Raw genomic sequence first — 27,052 nt, 5'->3', positions numbered from 1 at the left:
AATGGATGAATAGCTGGACCTTTCTCGGAGCAAATAGCACTATTCAATAGAATTTTGGCGCGGGTGGCACAGGGGAACGATTGGTTGGGGTGTCGGTGATGTTCAAGTTTGACCGGGACGCTAATGCAGACCGGCCGGGACGCCGGAACAGGGATCTCAAACCGGGACTATCCGGGTCAAACCGGGACGTATGGTAAGCCTAGTTATAGGGGAAGATATACCCCATTTCGCAATAAATTGTCTCTCGTTCAAAACAGGTAATGCTGTAAATAATCCAAAGTACAAGGTGATATAAATAAAAACACCCAAATATAGCAATCGGAATCATTTATTGTAAACCATCTCCGTTATAGATATGACTTAGTAAATAATCAGCTTGTTATAATGCATCTGCGGGTAGAGTTATGTTTACAATCAACAAAGAGTTCGCAATTATGTTGGTTTATTACAATACTTTAATTTCAATGTTACGATATACATGAAAAAATTTATATAAACAAACAGATCTAAAATATAGTGTAACAATACTACGAGATTATAGAAATAGTGTACTCAGGAACCTGAGTCCTATCTCTATTTGTACAACAGTTATATGTAAAAAACTTGGAAGCCCGTCAAGTTACACAATATTAACTCGCAGCGTCAACGAATTTATTTCTTTTCATATATATATATAAATAGCATTCCTATTTAAAAAAATACAATCCATATATAACAGTACATTGTATTAGCGTATAAAAGCGTCACAGCTGCGAGTCTTAAATCCTTATATATAATAGGACAATTTTATAAACGTTTGATATCAATATACAATAAGTACATACTAAGTTAACATAGTATAAATATTTATAAGCCAGCTGATTATTGTCTGAGTTAGCATAAATGCTATTGACTAATATGCTAAATGTTAGATCTAGCATAAATGCTATTTATAATTTACGAAAAATAACATGCATTAAAAAAATGAAAATCATTCAGCGTTCATTCGTTCATAGATTTGAAATTTATATCAACTACTGAATTTAATATCGCTACATGAATCGCTGAACAAAAATGAAAACATAAATCTATAATCAAATGTTACTAAGTAAATGCAGCGTAGCAAATAGTTTTGTAAAAAAAGTATAAGGTAATTTAATTTTATGCAATGAGAAATAAGTACATTAAACCATAAATGCAAAATATTATTTATACACTCCATGTTGTTTTGTTACTAAAAATCTATAACAATATATGGACAACATAGTGATGTAAATAGATAAATTATAGTAAAAATATATAAATATTAAAATAACTAATAACTATAGATACCAGAACTTACATTTACAAGCAAAAGTAAGTCCACAGATAATAAATGAGAAGCTTTTTTTTGAGCAATGTAATTGCACTGGATTCCCAAACCAATATATCACATATCCACAATTATACATGGATAAATTTATCCTGAATAATTTTAGTAATTTAAAAAAATACATGATACATTAATTAGAGAGTCGATAAAGTCTTAAAATTGTTCATTGGAATGTACTTTGTATCAGTTGAAAAAAAAAAATACTGGACACAGGATTTCTAAAGAAATTTGACTATGATGATCTAAGAAATCGGGTAATTATGCAAAAAGGTTCACTGGTTACTGTAAATTATACTATGATAATATATGAATAGCTGATGAATCCCTGATATAAGGCGTCAATGGGAGATGAAATCAATTTGTATATTTGTAGTTCATTTGAAGACATATATCTGATATTACAAAATATATTATCACAATCTAATTATGTTGGGTTACCTATGTAAATTTAGCAAAAGCTATAATAAAGTAACAGATATGTATTTATAAAGCCTAACGCCTAAATTCCGCATTAGAAAACTTTTTAATTTTCTACATACAAAAATATCTCTCTATATTTAGCTTAAGTTTAACTGCAATGTATATATGTATATACGTAGCTACACATAGTTTAGTTAATTTCTAATATGATTATGTTTTGTAAAATTCATGGATTTCTTTATTAAAATATAAAGGGAGAATCACAATTCGCGTTGGTTTTTTTTTACGTTAAGTAATATATATGTGCAATATTTGCTTTACATAAAAAAAATAATTAAATATAAAAAAATACATTGATTTTAAACAAATCATTTTTTTTAATTAAGTTAAGATCGAATTTGGAATTATACGCAAATAAATTATATAAAAACTCATGATTTTTATGACGAAATTGTGACCTGATATTAAAGCATTTAGTAAGGAACCTCTAATCACAGTTCATCCTTTAGTTTAGCGTGAGACATACAGAACTTGAACATGTCCTCTTGTGTCCTGTCCCCTTCGTAGTTGGCGACGTGTTTTCCATTCGCGTATATCTTGAACGTAGGCAGAGTCTCGATTTGGGCGAAGTCAGCTACTTTGGCGTTGTCTGCTGCCTCCACCGCTACGATTTTAACCGGCCAGTTATCCGCCTTCATAGCGGTCGCTAGGCGGCTGTAAGCCGGCTTAACCGTTGAACAATGACCGCACCCTTGCAACATTAACAAAACATATTGATTTTCCTACCTCAGCAAATTTCAATTTCGACAAATTTAAATTAAATTTCTCAAACACACAATCATCTATTTTCACATACAATCATCTATTTATTGGTTTACTCTATACAGTCAGTGTCATAAAATTATGTTTAGCTTTCGATAAAGCCCTTAAATTCATTCAGCTTAAAGCCTATATGTCTTATTAAAATAATTAATTAATCCCAATCAAGCTATCTTTAAGTCAACACATGAACTTTTATATATATATATATATATATATATATATATATATAACTCAGATCTTATTCACCTTAGTTGTAGGGTCTTGAGCTATACTTATTACCCTTGTTATTTAAATTTTATTTCTTTACTAATCCTACATCCCTCTAATACATTCATTCCTAATTCACCTAAAGATTGTGCTTAGAAATCGCGAAACGCGATAAGACAGGTAATTTTACCTGTGCGTTGATTCTATTATGTTTACATGATCTTTTTTACATGTACAATACTATACAACTGCCCGAAAATTCGAACATTTGAAAACTTATTTCAGTAATCTTTGTTTATTAGTACAATAAGAAATCAAGAAATAAAGTGCTAGCTCTGACACAATTTTTACTTATTATTTTATTGAATGATTGGTTATGGATTTGAAAGCCTTAAATGGCCGCATGTGTACCACATTAGCTGTCAATGAATATATGGTAAACCTGGTCCCAAAATCAATGGCTCGAAAATTCACATTACTGCATATTAAAATTAATGATGGTTTACAATCTGTGTCCCTGTACAATTTGTACTGCGAAAAGTTAACATAAATAAATACTTTTTATTCATTATGTTAATGGACTGTGACAGGTCAATAATTAAAAAAAAAACAACTCACAGGTAGCGAAGAACATGACGAAAGTTGGTTTAGGTGAAGATATGACCGATTGGAAGTCGTCGTCAGTTGCGATCTGAACGTTGACTCCGAAACCGGCGTCCTGACTCGACATAACCGACTTCTGCGAAGTCTCATGTTTATTCCGTTGGCTGTGAATGAATGAAACAAAGTCTGCTTCCTGCAAATTAAATTAGAATGATTAACATCTGGTCATGTCATATGTACCCGAGAGACATGAAGAGATCAGATCTTTCAAGAGATGGGTTGACATAAATGAGGTGCTCAGGAGAACCTGGACTAGAACAGCAGGGAACAGACAAATAAGGTGACACACAGTGTAAGTTGAAAGTGATACTAGTAATTAGCTGTCGAAGTGTATGGTTAAATAAGTTAGTTCGAGGCATGGGCTTCCCACAAAGATATCTATGGGAGGATATACCATAATAGCCCCGCTTGACAGAAGGAATGGCAATCGCAGCGTGGTATTATGGTACGCAAAGGAGGCTGCTGCCTGGAAACTTATTTGCGAGCAGTAAAAATTCTATGTAATTAATGCAGTGTTTTATATGACATTGTATTCCGGGAATCGAAACCTACGAACTATGACCGCAAGTCCCAAGGCTCAGTCCTCTACCACTGAGCCACCACTGTCTCAGAGTTTATTATTACATAATTAAACTCACATACACATATTGTAAATAAGTTTTTCAAGATTGTATTGACATGTAATTTTACATTAGTTTTGTTATATATGGCACCTGTCTCATACTGAGATATAAATCTTTTTCACGCAATTGTTTGTTCTTTAGAGAACCATCTTCTCTAATACTCTGGGCGAAAGTTTTTTTGATTTATATAACAATGCATTGAATTAACTTGGACGAAGGAGATGGACAAGTCATGCCATCTGTTCTTAAATATCTCATGAACGTCTTGTAAATTGTCACCTCCCCGACTTACTGCTAAAATACTTTAAACGGTGACTAGCACTTCCTGCAGTCCATTGTGTAATTAAGTTAGTTTAATAATAAATTCATAAGCAGCTACAAATGTACATATATAAAGATTAATATATACATAATGCCAAATAAAGTACCACTATTGGATTGAAAATTGATTAATTTCAATCGCCAATAGTCCGACGTAGAATTTAATTTAGTAAAATCACACAAGCACCTAAAGATCTTTGCGGCTTCAAAATCTAGTGAAATATAAATAATTCAACAGACAATAGAGATTCCTAAAGGCGCTTCAAGTGCAGTTACTGTATAGATGGTCTAAATAGTTACTCTAACTAAGCAATATGATTGTCAGCTGTGGCCCCAGACTTCAGGCCTTATGGTTATGGAGTGGAGACCATGGACAGGCAAGTTCAGCATTGAATGTTTACCTTCAAGTTAGATACAACCTTGTTAAAGTTGAATAAGGGTCACTTCCAACCAGACCTATTGCAAATCTGGACATGCCTTAATGATGGTTATTGTGTGTAGTCATTAATTATATATTACCTTTCGACCACCGGTATAGTCTTGCACTGTCTTATCAAAGTAGCTGAAGTACTTGATAGTTGGATATCCTCGGACCTCGTAGTTGGAGCAAAGTTGCTGCTCCACAGTGCAGTCAACGGCACCGAATGCTACAGATAGTTCGTCCGCGAACTGTTCCGCTGCTTTAACAAACTCCGGCTTTGTACTTTTGCAATGTCCGCACCCTGATAAATAGAAATTTTATATATCATAAACATGCTAGGAAATTTTACGATACATCAACAAATATTATTTAAAACTAGCATGTCCTGACAGACTTCATAAAGTCAAAACATAGGAGTGATCAAATCATTTATGAATTTAATGTTTTAATAATAATATAAAAATTACTGACAAATCAAAATAAGTTTTCTATTTTGTACACCATATTTATTTATAATATGACAAATTATTCATTATAATACTATATGATACACGATTATTTTGTTTCACTACACCCTAATATATTTTTTTGGTTTTATATTGACTGATGAGATTGATTAGATAAGAACCTATTTTGTGCTTTAACGAAAATATTAAAAAAAAGGTCAAGTCATTCTGAATTTTGCGATTAGCAACTTTTAGCAATTTTATTTATATATAAACACAGTTGCTTAGTCTGCATTTACCCTTAGGACCGAATAATAAACCTTGGTAATGCATTTCTCTATTATATTAAACACCTTTGCTGGCCAAATAGCATTTTGTAATTTTGACATATATAGGTGATTAGTATATGGCATAAAGCTTTAAGTGGTTTCATGTATACCACATTTACTATCAATGAATATGTGGTACACCCTGTCCCAAATTCATATTACGATATATTTAGATTAATTATTGTGTACTATCTGCCCCTTCATGCTTTGTACAGCCAAAGGCTATCTACCTGTCGAATTTCAATAAAAAAATCAATTTTCAGAAGAAATAAATCAAAACAGTGTAAATCAGACTGATTACTTTAACTGGGTTTTTGGAAATATGTGTAAAAGCTTTAAAACTTTTTGCTGACAAATGCTTTTGTGATTGATATATGATTGGTCAAAGTATATCGCCGAGTCTGTATAAGTGAATACTATATTTAATTCCAAGTTAAATATAAAATAACAAATGACATTTTGTAAATAATCACTTCCTTTTTTTTTAAATAGGAGTTAATTATTATTCGAAAAAGAAATTTTAATTACTTGACTATTTCAGATAAATAGGTTCCTTGACTTTTTTCTTCAATGACACTTTAGTATAAATTAATTTATAACTTACATGGAGCATAGAACATAATAACTGCATGCTTTATCTTCCTCAATGTGTTTCTAAATGTGGAACCGTCTAGATGTCTAACGTGAGATTCTTCTTCAGACCATGGCTTCTCTGGGGGTGGAGGTGGCGGTGGCTCTTGAGGATCCTAAACATATAACACTGTGTCACTGACCTAATTTTATCTTAAATATATCATCATCACACAGGTCACTTCTATAGATTTCCAAAAAAACTGTTTAAAGAGACCTGCATATATTATCTATCATCAACCTTTACATAGTCTTTGCATCTTCCAGGTGAATACATTAAAAATTAATTTCTGATAAAATGCATTTGTAAACTAACGTAATAATATTTTACAGCAACATTCTCATATGCAAAGATTAAATAATGTGCTTGGTTACTATGTATAGCAATTTTGTATTAAAAATATTTCAGCATGTGATTAGATGGGTAAGACGGTTAAATATGTTTAATAATTATATTGTAACTGGCAGAAATGAGTTGAAGTTGAATAACACATGATCATATGAAATGTTAGCTTACTGGGAAAAGCCTCTATCTATAAAAAATAACACCTGGATGCAGATGGGCACATTGTATTTTTTTTACTGACTATAGGCAAAACATTTGACCTCTATCTGACCCGATGTTAAGTTAAAACGAAGTCTAAGATGCTACATCCTTGCCTATTAGATACTTATTCACTTTTAAATTTAAGACTCTCTAGTTATATTAGTTGGAAACGACGCCGGTAGATTGTTTCATACCTTGGCTCTTTGCACTATAAAGGTTGTATTAGAACACTTAGTGCCAGTTCAAGAGATTTCAACCATGTATTGATGTTGTGATTCCGTTCGTCTTGGTCCCCGATGTAAAAAAGGAGATGGGGGAATTAATTGACAGAACTCCGACACACACACATTGTTTTGTATCAATATATTTATAGGCATACATTTGTTTAGGTGTTAGCTTATTATACAATTGTGTCGATATATGAAATTATAATAGTTAAATTACCTTAATGAAGTTAACAATCTGTTCCTCTTGTCTGGCATGGCCGGCATCATATTTATATTCACCGAAGCTAAAGTATTTCAAAGTAGGATAACCTTTCACACCGAACCTGGATGCTAATGCTGCCTCTTGAGTGGCATCTACTGCTGCAAGGATGCCTTTGATCTAAAATGCACGTAATTTTACATTAATATAACTCGAGAGGGGCTATATATAGTGCTACTACGAATTCGACAATTAATCTTCATCTAAACACGAGACAGTTTCATAAATATGAGAAAAAAAAGAAAAATTGCAACTAAAGAGATTTAAAATAACAACTTTGTTCCACTCTAAACCATAGAAAATGTGATAAATAAAAATATAGTGTACCATTAAGCTTAAGAATTAAATTACAATCACATTATTATTGAAGTCATATTAGATATTTATTATTAAAATATTAAATCAATAAAGTGATCACTCTGAAATATGTCATTTCTATTGACATATACATAACTTTGACAGTAAATCTATATCTATCATAAAAGCTTGTAAAACTAATACTATTACTTTTATACTGAATCAATGATATTTAATATAAAAACCAATTAAAGATTAAATATGGAAATTTTATATATCCTTAAGTGTTAATATCAACACATCACACATCTCCATCTATCCAGGGTCTATATCTACATCTATCTGGGTGACTATGCATGCTGCAAGTAATAAATGAGTTGTGTGCAGTTATTTTTGTCACAAAACAAATACCTGTTCATTTTTTATCCTCGTTGCAGCCTTCTCAAATTCCGGTTTAATCCTCTTACAATGTCCACACCATGGTGCATAGAACACAACTAATGCATGTTCAGCTTTTGCCAGTACACTATCGAATGTGTCCGCTGAAAAAGAAATGGTAAAATCTATAAAAATATATCCTTAAGGATAATAGAAAATGCTATTTCTTAATTTGTATGACATAATTTCTTTGAATTTTATGTAGAAAGAGCTCCAGATGGTCATAGACTGCTATATTTATTTATGTAATATCATTGTCATTAGGATGTCTGCTGCTGAACATTGGCCTCTCCTTATATATCCAAAAAGACCGGTTAATAATAACCTATGTGGACATTATCATCCAATTGAATAATTTATAATAAATGCTTGTATCTCATGTGAACAATATATGAATGGGAGTTTCAATAATAATATTTACAATCAATACACAATTATAAATAACACAAATTGTCTAGTTTGACACAAATAAACGCAAAACCTATAATAGCTATATATAGGGGAAGCTATAATGCCGCATTTTAGCTGGTGTATCAGGAATCCACGAATCCGAAGAAATTGAATCATATATTACGGAATATCAGTTTGTACATGAAAAGTTAGCCTAAGATAATATTTTGATTAGAAAACGGGTGTAGAATAACTAACATATGTTCAAAATTACAACAAGTCTAAACACCACATGTGTTATAAAAATCTGAATTTAAAAATGGTCATAAAACACAACACATCTAGTTTTAGAGAGCTGCAAAAAAATTAACGTATTAAATCGCACATATATTCATAATATATTATAAATTACTTACTAAAACGAAAAGATAAGGGGAAAACCGAAGATTTATTGTATTTAAACCAATTTGTTATATTAAAGTTTTTTAAAATATTACCCAGATGCATTCTATATATGTACTTTAATTTTATAATAAATTACAAATAATTCAGTCAAATTTGATATATGACAGTGGAATCGCAAAAGTCATAGAAGGAAAGCAGGAAGTTCAAAAAATTCACAGATTAAAAAGGTAAATTATAGATTCAATTATAAATTTTATATTGAAGCCAAGGCCTGTAATATATAGATAAATGTCATTTATAACACTTTTATATGTTTGGTTACTTTTATCATCTAATAATCACACTGAAACTCTGTAATACTGATTCCCGTGGTAATGATTCATAATAAATTAAGAAAAAACGTACAATAAAAACATTTAATTCAGGCAAAGTATATATATATACATTTTAGACACCTAAATGAAGTTTTTGATAACGCCTCTTCCTTGCTTTTGGAACCTACTAACGACCTCATAGGGTATTACACATAGCGCCAAGAAATAAGATTTTGACTAATATTTATATCACCGTCATTATTTCAGGCAGATCACTGCTAGCCACTGCTGCATAGCCGTCCGGCATAGATTTCCAATAAGACCTATTGCTTTATCTAACAGAACGGACATCCTATGTTGCGCTTACCGGTTCTGGAGTGAGCACCAACGCAACTTCAGAACCATAAGGCTTTCTTGGCTGTCTGTTCTGAGAGCTATGCGGCCTGTCCACAGATAACATTCCATCATCTAGTAATCCCGACAATTCTGATTCAATCTTGTTGAGGAATGCCTAAGCGTGGTTTGTTGAGCCACAGTAAGTTTGTCTACAAGGACCAAGTTGAGAGACCTTTATGTTTAATGTTCACCTGTTAAATGTTCAACATCAGAATCCTGAGACCAGCTCTCATCAGCAACTTCCTTTTTCTTCTGATGCAGATGGGCACTTGGATCCTTCATAAAATCGACAATAGCTTGACGTTTATTTTCACCATTATAAGCAAACTGGTAAACACCCTTCCTGAAACATAAGCACTTTATCTTAGAAAAAGTCATCTTTTTTATATTATACAAGTAAAGCAAATGTTTAAATTATCAAGACATAAGATAAATATTTTGCAATATCATAAAGAGACCAGATTGTATTTAATAACCTTGTTAATATAATTAACTATTCTCTCAAATTAAATTAAAATAAACAGGTTTGTTGACAAACTGCAGTTATGTTTCCAGTTAGACACATATGGTTCTACAGAAACAACTGTAAAGAAATAGGGGCTGAGGAAAATAGAGAATGAGTGGGCGGAATATTAACGGAATGAGATGAATAATTCCATTAATTCTGGCTAATACCAGTAAATTTAAACGAAATTCTGTTGTTTATGTTAGACCTAAACTCTTTAGAAGGTTATAAAGAGAATTCACTATTGTACCTTTACACTTGTGGTGGAGGTGGAAGTTGCCACCTAATACAAATTAACCAAGTTCATTCCTTGTTTTTTCTTTGACTAGGTTCTTATTCAAGTTAGTAGACCTTTTTCACACAATAGTAAGAATGATAAAGGATTTTGGAAATAAGAAATCATCCGGTTTAGAAGAAATTACCTTTTCAATAATTCTATATTGCTTATCATACATGTCCCAACATGTATAAAAATATAATAATGTAAATATAATGTAAACATTAACACAAAGTAAAACCCGGTTAAATGATTTAATCTTCATCTCAATAAATGACCATGCATGTGTTTTAATAAGCAGTAAACAAGAATACTCACTCATAATATAGAAGTGTGGGGAAGCCCGTGATGTTATAAATCTGTCGTATTCTTGAGTTGCCTGGCTTGGCAACATCAATAGCGGCCAATAAAGCCTCACCCTGTAAAAAAATCGATTTAAAAGCTTGTCTCTCTTATTTAAACTATTAATCAAGTTTATTATGTTAAAAGGGACATAACATACAATTATCTACACGCTAAATTGCCTTGTCGTAACATCTTTAATACATCGCCATGCAAGTTACCAAAAGAAACAATTTCTCATTTACAACATCACATAAATAATTTGCGGTGCATCATAATTACTAAATATTATAACCAGCTTATTGTAACATATTAATGCATCTGCTTTTGGTGTGCTTTAATTAATAAATAAATTGAAAATATAATAAAAGTAAATAAATATATGCGGAAAGTATTGAACCTTCAAATCACCAGCAGCTGCCACATATTCAGGTTTCAAAGTTTTACAATAACCACACCAAGGTGCGTAGAACATTATCAAGGTCTTCTTATATGCGCCAACACCTTTCTTCAAAAATTTTGTTAAAGCCTGCAACAAAATAACAAAACTCGCTATATCCTATTCATATTACCTTGCATCTCTAATGGATTTAAGAAAATTATAATTTATTAAATTGTTATTGAATCTCTTTCGAAAACTAACCTAAAAAGATTAATACAGACATAGTATAACATTGTACACAAGTATTCATTATATTGAAAGTCTTTACTGGATATAAACTCTGGTAATTAATAGTAATAATTCTTAACGCGAGCAAAGCCGCGGCCAAAAGCTGGTGCAATATAAAAATAATTTTAAAAATTACTAGCATGACAAAATAAAATATAGATCGCTGTAGAAAAACATTGAAAACATTCGACATTCTTGAAATACCTATTTGTGCCATTTATATGAATAAGGAACACAGGAATATCTTATCATTCCATGGATAATGTAAGACAGTGATTATATGCTAACACTAAAACTAAAACTTATAGAGAAATTTTTAACTATAACATAGAAATAATAAACATCATTTTACTGATTTAATTAAATGATACACATTAATATTCCCATAAAACTAGCAATAACAAATAACTATAGCTATTATATTCATTATATGTTTGTTTAAAAGTTATAACAACCGTAGAAAATTAATTATAACATTCAGAAACTCATAATCTCATTATATGGAGTAACTATTTTACATCCATAGAAGATTGGTAATAATTGCTGCAATTATATTAACTTTAACAATCCTTTATGAACAGATATCTTATTACTTTTTGATAATATAATTAAATTTTTAATAATAATGTCTTTTTTTACTCCTTGTGCACAAGTATATATTAGCGGTACAAGAAAGTAATGTCGCTTTCTTAAATTAAATTTTATTTCTAATCAACAATATTCTCCTTCATTATCAACAACCTTTTGCCATACAAAGTTTCAGTGCCGGAGCTGTAAAAATAAATTGGTTTTTCTGTAAAACATGTTGACAGAAACAACATTACTTTCCAGTTCCTCTAATATATATGTACAAGTTGATACAATTACTTGCAACTCACTGAACCACATCCAAGATTTTCTTAATAGAAACATGCTTTTCATTTAAAGCCATACTTACAACTATATGTAAATATTTATGTAAAGATCTGACTTTCGTTTGTATATAAATTCTTAAAGGATATTTATAAAAGTTAAAAAAAATTACATAAGATTTATATCTCTGTTGTTTAGATTTCGTCAATAATTGTTTACTTATAAACTCAGCAGATGGCTTACTAGAAGTCATCAATGTGCAAACTGCAGGAGATAACATGCATTTCGTAGACTTCCCCTTTAAAGAGTAAGCAGTAAGTATGATTATATAAACATTTAACATCCTGTCTGAGAATAATAAGTTAAACAATTTAGACATCAAACAATGTATTTATCAGACCTAACTTAGGTTCACAGAAATCGCCATTTAACAATACTCAGTCATATAATCAACCAGAGTTTTACATTCTGTTTTTCTTGTATTTTTTACTACAGAGAGTACCCACTCTCTAAAGTAACAGGGCACACAAATCAATAATTAGGTTGTAAAAAGTTATTGATTTTGAGTGAATTAAAAAAATAGATCACATGACAGCTAACATTTAGCTGTGAAAATCTACATCAGTTTCAGGGATTATAAACATTCCCTTTATGATTGTAATTTAGGGGAATTGCATATTGTTTGTCGATTTTTGGTCATGCATGGGTAATATATAAGTTTTATAAAAATAAAACTTATATAACCAACCTCTCCATCAGGAAGATGGTAGATTTGTGTGGCCTCTGGATCTTCTTCCCAAGGCAAATCTCCCGTTGGATCACGCAGGAAGTTTGAAAAAGAAGACACAGTCTCACTTCTATCATAGTCCTTATGATATTCACCATCTTTGTAATGTTTGATGAAGTATGGTTTACTCTGATCCACTTTTAGTTTTTTGCATAGTTTTTTGCTATCACTGTAACAAATTGATTTACATTACTTTTATGTTAGAAGGCATTACTAAAGTATGATTATAAACAATTCATTTTACATTGCATGCTAAGATAACATTGACTATATTTATTCATTGTCCACAGCAAACTATATTCTTATAGTTAATAATAAATGATTAATTGTTGCATAACACATTGTAGCTGCTTAACTAATCAAACAAATAGGAAGAAATTATTATACAGACACTTTCCCACAGCAAACCCATCATCATATCAACCACAATGACCATCCTAGCTCTGCCTACATTTAATGACTTACTGCAACCATAACAATCAATGGTCTATCTAGTGAGAGGTCTAACTCCGTTGTGCACCAGCTTGTGGTTGTCATCAGAGAACCTTTTCAGCCCCAACAGTCATCACTTGCATGAGTGATGTGCCCATCCTACCTCAACTTCCAATGAACAATTCTTCAAGCTAAATTACAGACTTAGTTACTCTATAATATCACCCAGATGTAAATTATGTAATATTTATTATTATGTAAATTATGTAATAATATCTTAAATATGTTATAATTTTTTACCTGTTATTACAATCAATTAATACTAATGTTGCTTGTCCTTTCATGGCATCCGCAGTTTCTTTAAATACATCCACAATAGAATGTGATTTTGGCACATTCAAAAAAAGGATCAGAACATTTGTCTTAGTCCTCAATAACTTTTTGAAGTCTTTTATATCATCAATATCTGTTATAAGATGTGATTTATGTTTCTTTGCTTGAACTGATGTCTGAAGACATAGTACAAAAGCTATAAACACCTGTAATGATATATTTTATTAATATAAACTGTTACTGCCAGTTTTCAAAATACCACACATTTTTTAAGTCATAGGGTGATCAAAATATGAAACAAGTTATGAAAAACAAAATCAACTGAGTTTCTGTTATGGTAGTTAATGTTACTAATTCTGTTCTCTTCTTCATTGTTTTTTGACATTTAGCAAAATTTTTTTTCTCAGGGCCCTTATACTGACCAGACCAGGACACTGTAGTATCCTTAGTTCACATAGATCAAATTGTCATCGTCAATGTCTTACATAAACAAACTTAACAAAATGTTAAACATATTAGACATTTACAAATAAGTATCTGTTGATTGCTATTAAGCTTATTTCACAGTTTGGTGTACTCTTGTTAATTTATTTATTATCATTTAATGTGGGTCATTATTGTGTATTGGTGCACATTGTATGTATATTTAATTCAAGAAGACATACTAAATGCAAATTAAATAACAGAGGAAAGTAACAAAAGTTAAGATAAAATATGTAAAATTGACCAGAATATGGCCTGTACAGGACTCTCATCTTTTCATTCATTCATGATGTGATGTCCTTTAGTAATATAGTGCTAAAGGTACTTATCCTAAATATCTTTACAGTAATTAAGGGTAAGGACACACAGGAATATCAGTTTAGGTTATTATATATTATTATTTATCAGATTAAGCCTTAGATTCCACCCTTTGTTTTCTCTTTGAGAGACATTCCAGTCGTGGGTGGTTCACAAATTTTCGTTCTAGGTCATAAAAGACGATAAGAAAGTAAAACATTTTATGTTTTGTCCAATAATAATGCTGAATAGAGATAATTAATATTTTTCTAACCAGAGGTTGAGAGGTTTTTACCGGCACCGGCAAATACAGCACGTGAAGTTTTCTCGTAGTTTTAAATATAATACAACTTCCTAAATCTTTGTACAAGCTCTCCTAGAATCTTACAAATACAACAATAAAAAAGAATACACCGACTCATACTTACTTTAAATAATAGTTTAGGACGCATGATTTACTCTGCATTTACCAAAAACGTTAACTATCCTCTACGTGTAATTATAACAAATTCGACAAGTTAACTAACAATAACAGATATAATTAATTTAACAAGAAACTATTTAACACAGAGTATAACATTTTAGATTATGACGTTAAGAGAAAAATTAAACAAACAATTGAATAGCTCTTTCAAAACAATACGAAAGAAATAACGAAATAATATTTGCTCTAATTTAATACGTTTATTTTAAAATTCTAGGTTTAAGTAATAAAACAAGTGTGATAAGAAAATTGTAAATTTCAAAAGTTTAAACAGTATCGGTTGACCATGGTCAACTAATATTATTGAAATAAATCTGTAATTTCGTAAAAAGAAAATAAAAAAAAATCGTTAACAAACGAAAAATGTGGATTTCAATTAGTTTAAGTAAAGTTAAAAGTAGTAAAGTTACATTGTATTTGCCGGATAAGATTAATTGAACGGTTTAGAAATCGCACATTTAACAACTGTAAAACGTTATCAATTCTATGAAATTATAAAGATTTACACTCAGGCTTTTAGCAAATGAAAGAGACAGTTAATTGTGGACGTTATTAATTTCATGAAATTGTAAAAACGCAAGGTTTTTTTTTTCATAAGACGCAGAAGTAAGGATTTAATTATTTTATGAAAAGGACTTTATCAGATTCATTTTCAATTTTTTTTCAGTTCATTCTTCCTTTTATTTAATATTCATTGTATGCAAGTAAAGATCCAAGGCATTTCTTTTTTGTTTTCAAAATCACCTCAAAATATGGAGGTAAGCAGTAAATGCAAATCAGGTAAAAAATACACAAAATCTATATATAACAGGAATAATTAAATTGAGAGCAAGTAAGCATCCTTACACAGTTATCAATAACCATTGAGTTAAGTTTCGCATTTTCTGGTGTTATCTTTTTGGGAGAATACTGTATAGTATAAACAAAATTGCAGCTTTATCAATTTTTAAAATGATCTTGTCATATCCCATTACATAAAATATACAATTATAACTTTAATTCTAACTAAATGTTCTATTTTTAAGAGAATAAATCGGGAATAATTAATCTTAAATTAAAAAAGTGATAATTTCATCACTTTTTTACATGTCCATATTTCAAACATCGACTTTACAATGTCATAAAGGTCATACGTAGTAAGTCTGTTTTATTTGACCGTATGAATTACGTTATCGTTGGTACTCGCATGTGATTGGTTCAAGAGTTGGCTTCCAAGTAGCTCAACAAATAAGAAGGCTGTATGGCGTTGTCGAAATCAATAATTTATATCGCTGGTTGAAAACAAGACTATCTTGTTACGGAGCATCAATACTTCGCTTCATTTACTGTACTCTCGCGGTAGTGAGCGCATTGTAGATTTGGTAGCTCTGCTAACTAAAACCTTCTGAATACAGTTTACAGTAAGAAAATTCTTTAAATATACGTAGAAATAATTAGCAATTATCATACTAAAAGATTACTTTGAAAATTTTAGTTACTCTTCACCATGAGCCGAAAATTCGTCGTCGGAGGCAATTGGAAGATGAATGGAGATAAAAATCAGATTAATGAAATTGTGAACAACATGAAAAAGGGTCCCTTGGACAACAATGTTGAGGTATTTTTAATAAAATTATTTACATAACAAAAGTTTTATCCTATAAAGTAAAAATAAGTGTTTGACCTTTAGGGTCAAACAGCAATAGGGCAAAATAACGAAAAAGTCGCTTTGGCAACTTGTCTTTCGATACAGTGATATGATATGTTTTCTTGTAGGTAATAGTTGGTGTGCCGGCTATTTATCTCTCTTACGTGAAGAGCATTGTTCCGGAAAATATTGCTGTGGCAGCCCAAAATTGCTGGAAAATACCCAAAGGGGCTGTTACGGGTAACATTTCATAGTTAATAAAAATACTTAATTTTTGTCCTGTCCATATTGTAAAGCCTTGTTTTTTTAGGTGAAATATCTCCAATAATGCTGAAGGATATTGGTGTAAATTGGGTTATCCTGGGCCACTCTGAAAGACGAACTATCTTCAAAGAAAGTGATGATTTGGTTGCTGAAAAGGTAACTTATTTATTTAACACAAGTTATATTTCTGTTAATTAATGTTAAATTTATCTATTACTTGTTTATCTTCAGGTGGCTCATGCTCTTGATTGTGGCATGAAAGTAATTGCTTGCATCGGAGAGACTTTGGAAGAGAGAGAGGCTGGAAAGACAGAAGAAGTTGTCTTCAGGCAGACCCAGGCATTAGTGCCTGTAATTGCTGATCGTTGGGCTAATGTGGTACTCGCTTATGAGCCTGTCTGGGCTATTGGTACAGGCAAGACGGCCACCCCTCAGCAGGTACATTGATTCTTGTTAAAATGTTATATTTTGTTCCATATCTATGTAATAATTACTGTTGAAACATTGTATTGGCTAAGCGATGTTTATTCTAATGTATTTTTTTATGATTTATATTTCTGTGGATGTAAATTGCTTAAATATTTTCAGGCACAAGAGGTTCATGCTTCCTTGCGTAAGTGGCTGGCCGATAATGTTTCGGCTGATGTGGCTAATACTGTGCGTATCCAATATGGAGGATCCGTTACTGCTGCTAATGCCAAAGAACTGGCTGCCTGCCCAGATATTGATGGTTTTCTGGTTGGCGGAGCTAGCTTGAAGCCGGAGTTTGTTGATATCATCAATGCTACCAAGTAATAAGTGCCGACTTGGAGCGTCCGCGCGAGTTTCATACTCTATTGGACGCTTTAAAATCATGCATACCTGTTGTTGTGCTATTAACATCTTGTGACTTTGAAATTATGAAACTCTAAGTCAATTTTGTCTAAGTTTACTTTCTAAGCGAATGTATACATGCAGTTTGTCATCTCTAATGAAATGCAAATCTGTGAGGAGTAACTCCTACTTTTCTATACTACTATATTTAATCAATTATATTACTTAGCCATGTAAGATTATATGTACAACTCTGCCAGATAAATCTGGTATTTGACTGTATTTAAAGAAATAAATGGATTGAAATGTGTTTTTCTAATTTCTAGCCTGTAACCTGTATTTTATGCAACATATGTGAATAATTTAGAGAAAAATTCATTTGATTATTACGAAACAATTGACACAACATCAGCAATGGTAGCCCAGCAGCAGAGGATACAATTTTATATTAAGTTCTCACCGTGCATTAACTACATAGGATTGTTCAGAAACAAACTCCTAGAGCATTGTCCTCTGCATGCCAAATCACACTACGAGCGCCAAACCACCAGCCAAGTGTAGGGAATATTGTATATCCTCCATTGATATCTTTGAGGGAGGCCTATGAATTGCAGTAGGCATCTATGGGCCGAAACTACGACGACGATATTAATAAATATACATTAAAGGAAAAAATTAGCAAAGTACATAAGATTAGAAATAAAGATAAACCTCTGTCTAGTCAAAAAAATATAAACTTTTATATGGAAATGAATTGCTTTAATTCCTGCTTGAAAGACCAGTTTCTTTTAGGCTCTTCAGATCAGGGAATTTGGAACCCTACTCCATAGTTTAGTTGAAGAAAGTCATTATAGAGGTGCCTAATCTAATTCTGGTTTCTATTAAATTAGTGCCTTGTATGATAACTATAAACGATCCAAAGAATTTATTCTGAATTAATCAATACCATTTTGTTAATTATAAGTTTTGAAACAGTAAATAGAGATTTTCTTCAGCATTTATCGATTTATTTTCATTGTGTGTACCATTTTTTATGAACTTTGTGTTAATTACATATGTTTTCATACTAATTCATAACATAACTATTATTTCTTAAACTTTATAAATGAATTTCCTAATGTGCGAAGCATTGTAAGAATTTTTGAATTTTTGTTCGTCGTTTACAGAAAGTTCGTTCGCGGAAATATAAAATTAAAAAAAAATTGCAATTCTAAATTTTGTTGTCATAGTAATAAAAGAAAATTTTAAAGTTAATTTGTATTATTATAAATTTTAATTTTCTTTTTTAAATGTCAATAATTTTAAAAATCGAATTTTATTTATCTGTCCTGATTTCCATTTAACTGGGACACTTAAATTGTACTAGATACACATATGGACAAATATATAAAACAAAAAAAGTATTTTAAATCAATAATTTTATTAATTGAAAATAAATTGTTCAACATTGAATCACATTGACTACTTGAAAATTGTTGCCCAATTCGTAATTATCTAATACAAATCAGTACAAATGATATCGTATCTATATTAAAGGTTAGTTGATCGAGATACGGGTAATGTTTACAGATTATCCCATAAATTAAAATCGAGCAGTAGAGTAGTTAACACCGAAAAAATAATTAGAAAAAAATATATGTCGTATTTTTATAATAAATTTTTATCAAAATATTGCTATTCCAAAAAGTCAATGAATATTATTCCACCCGTGATGTTATTTTATTACTATCAATACAAATGTTTACTTTTCTAATTTTATTTTACTGGCATATTACTGTGAAGTCCCTACTGGATCCTTCTGAAATCGACACATATAAAATCAAATATTCAATTGTTTGACATTAAAAACTGTTTTTTTTTTAAACTAAGTACCTAAAATTATTACTCTGTCTTAGTTTAACCGACTATTATAAAAGAAAACTATTTTTTCGAATAATAATGTCTGGGGCTATCCACTATCCGGTCTGTTAACAAATGACTGCTTGACGTTGATTTATGGGACATCTTGAATACCTTATATTACCGTAACCATCTATATACAAATTAACTAATTATAATTATTCAACTCTTATTAGATATTTTTACAATCATCATCACTATACCAAAACATTATTTTTTCCTATTGCTTCCTTTCGTCGAAGACAGCAGCGCCCAGAAATGGTAGATGTTTGACAATAGGTTCACCGGCCGAGAACAGAACCTTTACAGGGTCAAACCAACTGGCCAGGAATGATAAAATTAGTAACCAGAACAGGATCTTAACTATCCAATCGAGCACGTACAAACTGAAAAAAGGATGATTCTGTTTTATAAATTTCTTCTATTTTTTATTGGACACAAAGTAAAAGGAACATAAAAAAGAAATCTTATAAATAGGTTATAAAAAAGAAATACAATCGTTAATTTTTTCTAGACACTAAATATACAGAATTTGTTGGTTATAGGTTTAAAGGTGTATAATAATGCATAGTTCATCTGTCAATCCTATTTACAAATACCCTGTGTAAAGTGATTACTCTGAAATATATTCCGTTATTTTTTTTTTATATTGGAATGCAGGTGAATAACTTCCGGCGGTATAAAGTCTACAAAGTCTGCAGATAGTAAACAATTATTAATTTTAATATGTAGTAATCCGAATTTCTAAAACCATTGATTTTATGATAGGTGTACCATACATCAATCGACGTCCAAATTAGCTGTATATTTACTTTTTGAACGCTTCTATATCTATAAGTACTTAATAAATACAATACAACGTGAAGCTTTTAAAAAAATAATTGTTATTTATTGTCTTAACTTAAATGATCTCCAAATGATAAGATGAATAAGAGAAAATTATAACGGGTTTAACATATAAGTACGTATCATATTTTATTAATCTGTAGATAGCGCAGGATTATTTTTGACGGACGCTCCATGGCGACGAAGCCGAGAGTGGCCTCGACTTCGTCTGTCGCTCAATACGAGTAAAATATTCTGTTACAAGGATGTTATGCCCTGGGCAAATTTCTTTTGTTCGTTGTTAATATATAAAACTGTATACCTATTCCTTTGTTCACGTTATAGCTTGACAACGGCACTTTCTATTTCATTTATTATTTTTTTAAAAGTTTCCTAATACAGGGTAGGTTTTCATTAATTAATTTTTTTTTGTTTCATTAATTACAAAATTTGTAATGTCTGTAAATAAATCAATAGGGCAGTTAAGTGTTTGTAGCGTCAATCTTGAAAAAAGAATATGTTGTTCACCTATACTAATAACATCAACATTTATTAATTACGCACCTGAACATAATTCCAACTATGCTATGTACACAAAAGCAATAAAGATAAGCTTTATTTTTTTAAATGACAGCTCTCTTTTATTATTTATTAAAAGTCGAATTGATTATTGATATATAAGACAGGAAGTCAGATTTTGTAAGCTTAATGCATAAAATAAAATAGTGGCAAATTTTGGCCAATGGGTAATATAGGTGGGTTACTACCCATCTATTTTTATAACTTTTGCGTACATAATATAGTTGGAACTATGTCCTGGTCCGTAATTAATAAATGTTGATGTTGAGTTTAAGTTGAGTCTAAGTTTACATTTAATCAATTACAGGGGTAATACAGTCTTGGTACAAGATTTTGTGTCAAAACTTAGATACATATATTTCCGCGGACGAGGCGTATTACGTCTCTTAGATTACATTCATTGATATTCACTGGTGTTAAAACAATCAAATTCAATATTCAATGATTACTTTTTGTCTCATTTCACATTAAAATATTTAAAAAATATTTTAATCGAAAATTCTTTAGTAGTTTGCAATCTGAGGTTCTCCTGGTTTGGCGAGAGCATTAAAAGCGCTTCGCCAAGATATGACTGGGATACATGAGAAATCGAGTATTTCCATATATACCATGCGGATCACCTGTGAGGTATCTTTCACTACCACTATCACCCGGGTGCCGTGTATAAACTTCATCACCAACGTTTCAAACAAATCACATATTGCAACTAACAATACGCATATAGTAATGAGCCAAGTGACCCAGTTGTGCAACTGAACTATGTGGTTTTGCAATCTAATAAATACTCGTACTTTTAGGTCTTTCAGACCTTCTATATCGTTGAAACTAGACGGTAAGAGTCATAATTTTTTAGTTTAATAATTCAATTACAGAAATAATTAATTTCGTAATTTTTTATTAACCTGTACGGAGAAGTACGGTACCCTCACCGTTGGGCTGTAATGCATATAACATGTTAGAACAAAGATATTAAGTAATTGGTACTTCAGCATTCTGATTTGCATGAGGGTCAAACTTAAGTTCTATCTGTAGCTATTATCGGAATATATCATCACCAAATATCATCATCATTTCAATTGTAAGGTGTCTACTTTTGGGCTTAGGCCTCCGTTGTAGATCACCAATAAGACTGATTGGTAGCAGCTTGCAACTATAGCAACGAACAAACTAGCTAACAATAGCAAGTTATAATTAATTTCTGGTTATAACTGTTCTTAAGCAAGTTTAATTTTCTTCATACGATATCATTTTTTTATACTTTATAAATTACTTTATTTATATAAATCGGATAAAGCTCTTATGTTTTTTAATAAAGACATTAAAATATGAGGATATGTAAACGGCGTGTGTGACCAAGTTTTTAGGACGTTCCATGAAGTGACACGAAGCAAGGGTCACCGAGGCTAAACCACAGTTAGACAGGTATTTGGCATTCGATGCTATTAAAGTGTTATATCCAATGTTAATACTTACAAGTTATGGTAAGACCTGTTGTAAGGAATTTTAGCGGGGTCCTCTTTAAAACAAAAAATGCGCCCACCCTCTACACAGCTTTCCAAGTATTTTACGCGATCGACTGACGATAAATCTGTGTTATAAATGATTCTTTCTTCATCATTCAATTTCTCATGTATACTGTCGAAGTTGGAACATGAAAATATCCACGGTCTTGTGGTAAAATATTGGAGTACTTCTAATCCTTGGCTAATTCGTTCTTGTATTCTTACTAAACTGTAACAAGAGTAAAATTTTCTTATATTGTGGTCGCTTACGTCTGGCCTTATGAGAAGGTTGCAGATCGCCCAGATAGTAATGGAGAGGACTATAAAAGAACTTATAACTAATTTAAGTTTAGAAAAACCGAGGTCCCCGACGAGGCTCGCAGAATTACTCGTCAGTCAGAAGTGGCAAGGGCCGTTGTGGTTGACTTGTTCTTGGTAGGCGACTACGGGTTGGTAGACGTGGCGTGGACAGGCTCCCACTAAGCGAACTAACGACATAATTAAGCTCGTGGAAAATATCTGGATGTGGGCAGAGTAAGACCGGTCATAATGGTTTGGTGGAGGCCTATTATGCCTTGCAGTGGGTATCGATCGGCTGAAACGATGATGGTGATAATGACTGTATTGTATTATTATTATGAAATTCTTAAGAAAGTTTTCTGTCAGAGAAATATTTATTTTTCGCAACAAAGTTACAAAAATTAATCCAGCACCAGATGAAGCCAGCACCATGTTTATTTGATAATATAAATAAATAAATTACAATCAGTTTGACTTTGAATTTAAAATATATAATATTGCTTGACTCGATTCAGTAATTTAAAATACATAACATTGCGCCTAACTCTTTAATATCGCTAATAATTAATGTTTTACTAATTTCAATATTTGCTATTTTTATTACGAATTCAATTAATTTTGTCTACATAATCCATCTGTTACATTATATTTTCATTAACAAGTACTTAATGGAAATCTTTCTGGTGAAAAGTTAACTTTTTTGACGAAGGTCACTGTTGTCTTACCGATATTTACTCAAGAGCATTGACTTGATTAAAAGGTGTATGCATTTTAGCTGTAGTACATCCACAACTGGACATATGCCTCCCACATTCCAGAAGGACCAGCTGGAAGCGAACTGCATCCAGGGTCTTGGGATGACCCTAACAAGGTCGTCTTTCGCGCTTCAAATTGCCAACATTGTAGCTTAGCTTACTTAACTTTGTAGATGTAGACACAATACTTACAAGCGTTTCTGTCCAAGCAGCATAAACAGAAAGTCTATGACATATGCCGGAAGCAAATGGTAAAATATACGACGGAAATAATGCAGTGTTTCATTAGTCGTAATATCTCCATTAGGATACCACAGTGGCCAAGCCAGTGGAAATTTCCGGCCATAATCCTTGCCTATTTTCAACACCTCGCCCCAGGTTGTTGGATTTTGATGACCTATGTTCACATTGTATACCGGCATTAATTCTGGTCTGAAAAATTACAAGGTATTATTAAATTATGTGTACAAGTTATGTATGTATATGATATAGGTGAGATATGGCTTGCACATATGTACTGACTCATCAGGTTATTATAAGAACCATTAAATTTAGAGACTGAACATTTAAGAAAAATTAATATTTTGCTACGGAGAACTCAGTTCAGAGTAGAATTTTATTAAATTCTACCAGCAAAAGGGGTGGAGCGACGTTCATTAAAAATCATGTTTTAAATGTAGGTCTTATATGTAGAACGTAACAAGAATTTTTTTTTTGTGGTATTTTAAAAATCAGTGAGCGAAATCAACGAACCACGTGAGGCGGGCAAAACACGGTTAATTAAATATATGACTTACTTTTCAGTTCTTGTTCCTTCTAACATTCCTATGGCAATAATAGCGTTTATTGCGGCGTCGACCGGTATCACTTGAGCTGTTAAACTGCCATCACAGAGCATACTCCGAATGACGCCTTTCCCAGCGCCCAGCATTACACCCACCGGCCCATTAAGACTATCCACCCACCCTGGGATTGGTTCCAAAAACGCTGGGCACACTGGGAAAAAAACCATAAAACCTCCATAAGCAATAAGATACAAAAGTAAAAAAGGCAATTTCCAGTGACATTCTTGGAATAATGAGTCCCTACTTTTTCCAGCAAATTTCGTGGTTTCATAACATTAACTTTGCCTAAATAGTGTCTTGATAAGTATTATAAATGAGATTATTATTAAGAGAGCAGCGGTAGAGGACTGTGAGATATATATTAGATTCACACTTTCTGCATTCATTATATAGGATTGCCACTGCTCACTAACAAGTTTTAAAACGACGTGCAGCAGCGTCTTGAGCCAACTATAATACCACACTTCGATGGTCATCCGGTCTGCCAATCGTGTTGATTATGTCATATCCGGTATGAGAAAGGGAGCGAGAGAGCGAGAGAGGGTGATAGAGATTAGTGTATAATAAAAAAAATAAAACTAATAGAAAGTGTATAAAGCCGTATCAATTTATTATCTGTGAATAAAAAACCTTGCCTTTGTTTTGTTTTTAAATAAAGCATAACGTTTTATTTATTAAAGAAATTTTATCAGTATAATACAATTTAGTCATATATTTTTTTTATAGTTTTTAACTTACAATAACTCTGGAATTTAGTTACACGCGACAATTTTCGTTCCATAAAACGATTATAATTTTATGTTGTTTTGGATCACCCAAAATACTATGCATATATATTGACGATAAACATAACAACACATATAAAAAGTCGTGTAAATTCACCATTTGAGCACAACACAAAAAGAATGTGAACTTAATTTTACTTGGAAGTAACGAACAAAGATTTCGCTTATTCATGTCATTAACATTATTTGTGTAAATATAATTACTGTGATTAAATTAGACTTCTTGTTTTCGTTTCTTTATGAGAATTAATACCGCTGCCTAACCAACATTTGCAGTTTCCTAGGATTTGAAGGGGCAGGCAGCTGATAGCGACATGTGCGAGTTTAATGCTTTTTTATATATAGCAAAATTTGTGGGGTTCCACAAAAGCCTCGACTCGGGCCTTTATTTTTATACATTACTATCTTGCCGGTCAGACTACCTCTTTTGGTGCCGCCACAGTCACTCCAGGGATTGATCTGAGTCCAGGGCCCCGATAGGGGACCTGTGCTTGGGCCGTCACTTGACTTGGTGGATTACTATTACCTGCCAATATTACTACGGGCAGCTTGTTCTCGAAAGGTAGCGTATTTTTTGTAACAGTTCTGTCTTAAGATCTTCGCGTCATTCGGAGACTCTAGCACAATGTTTCCCGACGTGGAACCCACGCTCCATAGGGTGCCCCACTAGGTTGCTACATAGGGGGGCAATTTAATTCTTAAGAGATGCAATTCGAGCGTGGAATCGACACGAGTTTAACCTTTTCGCTATAATATAAAAATATATATGTTACATTGGGGTGTGAGAGAATTTAAGGCTAGAGTAACAGTAAGGTACTCCTATAGCATATTTCCCCGTCACAGGGCGGCGCTGCATTTAAAAGTCTGCGTAGGTATTGTTTTGTAATTAGTAGCAGTTACTTAATTTTTTACTACCGATTTTGATTTGTAACCATTACTGAGTCATGTTATTCTTTGTGTAATTAAGGCACCTTCCTTAATCTATTGTATTTCTCTTCACTTTCTTTATGAGCGTCATTTTTTGTTGGATAAAATATGTTAGTCATTTATTCCCTTTATTTTCTTTTTTTTTTTAATTTTACTGTCGTTAAAAAAAACAGTGTATATATATATATATATATATATGACAAAAGAGAACATATAACTTTAATTAGCGTAGTCTTTTGTAATATTACTATGTAAGCTTTTTGAAGAAAAGTCTCATTCCCGGCGAACAATGATCTGTAATTTGTTGCATCTGAAGTCGAATCTAAAAAACCGGCACGTAGTCAAAGTACATCTCTAGTTAAGTATTAACATACACAAACATTTGTCAATTTAGGCACCTGTCGGGTAAATGTTTACCAGTTTACATAAATCAATGTCAATGCTTTATAGAATGTGAATGACGCTATCTTTTAAATTTGCATGTTGTACTTGAAATTTCAAACTTTGGAACAACGCAATCGTTTTACACGGAATGAGGAAGTTAATAATTTAGTCATCTTAGCCTAGCAGATTGGCAAGTACATATGTCAGAGGGGGAGGTCACATAGAGTGCAGAATAGATGACCACTAAAACCTCAAGATTCTGGAATAGTGACCACGGACCGGCTAGCGCAGAGCAGGACGTCCAACTGCATGGTAGAGATCAGCGTCTAGTAGGAAGATACTTGTTGCATGTTACTTCCAACGGATCTTATTAAAAATCTATGTGGGAAGATTAAGTCCATAAGTCGACTTCCTATGACAGCAATCATGATCTTGATAAACCGTCTTACAGTGAACAATTAAATCATGATAAATTAGAAAGCTGCGTTCACTTTGACCACCTGAATTAAGCTCTTCGGAGTGTACGGGGGCTTCTTTAGTAGATTTTAACATTATCTCACTTTTTGGTTGAATTTTTTA

The 27,052-nt window shown here is 31.9% G+C and overlaps 3 protein-coding genes across 3 annotated transcripts in view; 1 reads left to right on the top strand and 2 right to left on the bottom strand.

Moving 5' to 3' along the window:
• Window positions 1-310: 310 nt before the first annotated feature.
• Window positions 311-14,994, bottom strand: LOC137932881 (protein disulfide-isomerase A5). Its single transcript, XM_068776571.1, has 12 exons — window positions 14,913-14,994; window positions 13,672-13,910; window positions 12,901-13,108; window positions 11,031-11,159; window positions 10,607-10,707; window positions 9,698-9,849; window positions 7,975-8,105; window positions 7,225-7,386; window positions 6,208-6,349; window positions 4,927-5,129; window positions 3,419-3,596; window positions 311-2,522 (listed from the first exon to the last, which is right to left on the bottom strand). The coding sequence occupies exons 1-12, from the start codon at window positions 14,934-14,936 to the stop codon at window positions 2,263-2,265; spliced, it is 1,929 nt and encodes a 642-aa protein (XP_068632672.1). The 5' UTR covers window positions 14,937-14,994; the 3' UTR covers window positions 311-2,262.
• Window positions 14,995-16,268: 1,274 nt separating this feature from the next.
• Tpi (triose phosphate isomerase) lies at window positions 16,269-17,985 on the top strand. The gene is made up of 6 exons (XM_068763977.1): window positions 16,269-16,368; window positions 16,443-16,565; window positions 16,724-16,835; window positions 16,906-17,015; window positions 17,091-17,297; window positions 17,448-17,985. The coding sequence occupies exons 2-6, from the start codon at window positions 16,455-16,457 to the stop codon at window positions 17,652-17,654; spliced, it is 747 nt and encodes a 248-aa protein (XP_068620078.1). The 5' UTR covers window positions 16,269-16,368; window positions 16,443-16,454; the 3' UTR covers window positions 17,655-17,985.
• A 1,373-nt stretch (window positions 17,986-19,358) lies between these two features.
• The window catches only part of LOC137932892 (putative fatty acyl-CoA reductase CG5065), a 31,951-nt gene continuing 24,257 nt past the window's right edge, over window positions 19,359-27,052 (bottom strand). Inside the window, exons 5-8 of the mRNA XM_068776582.1 lie at window positions 24,330-24,528; window positions 23,725-23,964; window positions 22,449-22,706; window positions 19,359-19,957 (exon numbers count right to left, since the gene is read on the bottom strand). Of these exons, the coding sequence (XP_068632683.1) occupies window positions 19,792-19,957; window positions 22,449-22,706; window positions 23,725-23,964; window positions 24,330-24,528 (863 nt within the window). The 3' untranslated portion in view covers window positions 19,359-19,791. The remainder of the gene's footprint in view (window positions 19,958-22,448; window positions 22,707-23,724; window positions 23,965-24,329; window positions 24,529-27,052) is intronic.

This window comes from Battus philenor, unplaced genomic scaffold (assembly GCF_028537555.1).
Source record: "Battus philenor isolate CCGP_79_NKW_IND1 unplaced genomic scaffold, ilBatPhil1.0.hap1 SCAF_1, whole genome shotgun sequence".
Taxonomy (NCBI): domain Eukaryota; kingdom Metazoa; phylum Arthropoda; class Insecta; order Lepidoptera; family Papilionidae; genus Battus; species Battus philenor.
The sequence above is the reverse complement of the archived record's forward strand: the minus strand, read 5'-3'. Positions and strand labels throughout refer to the sequence as shown.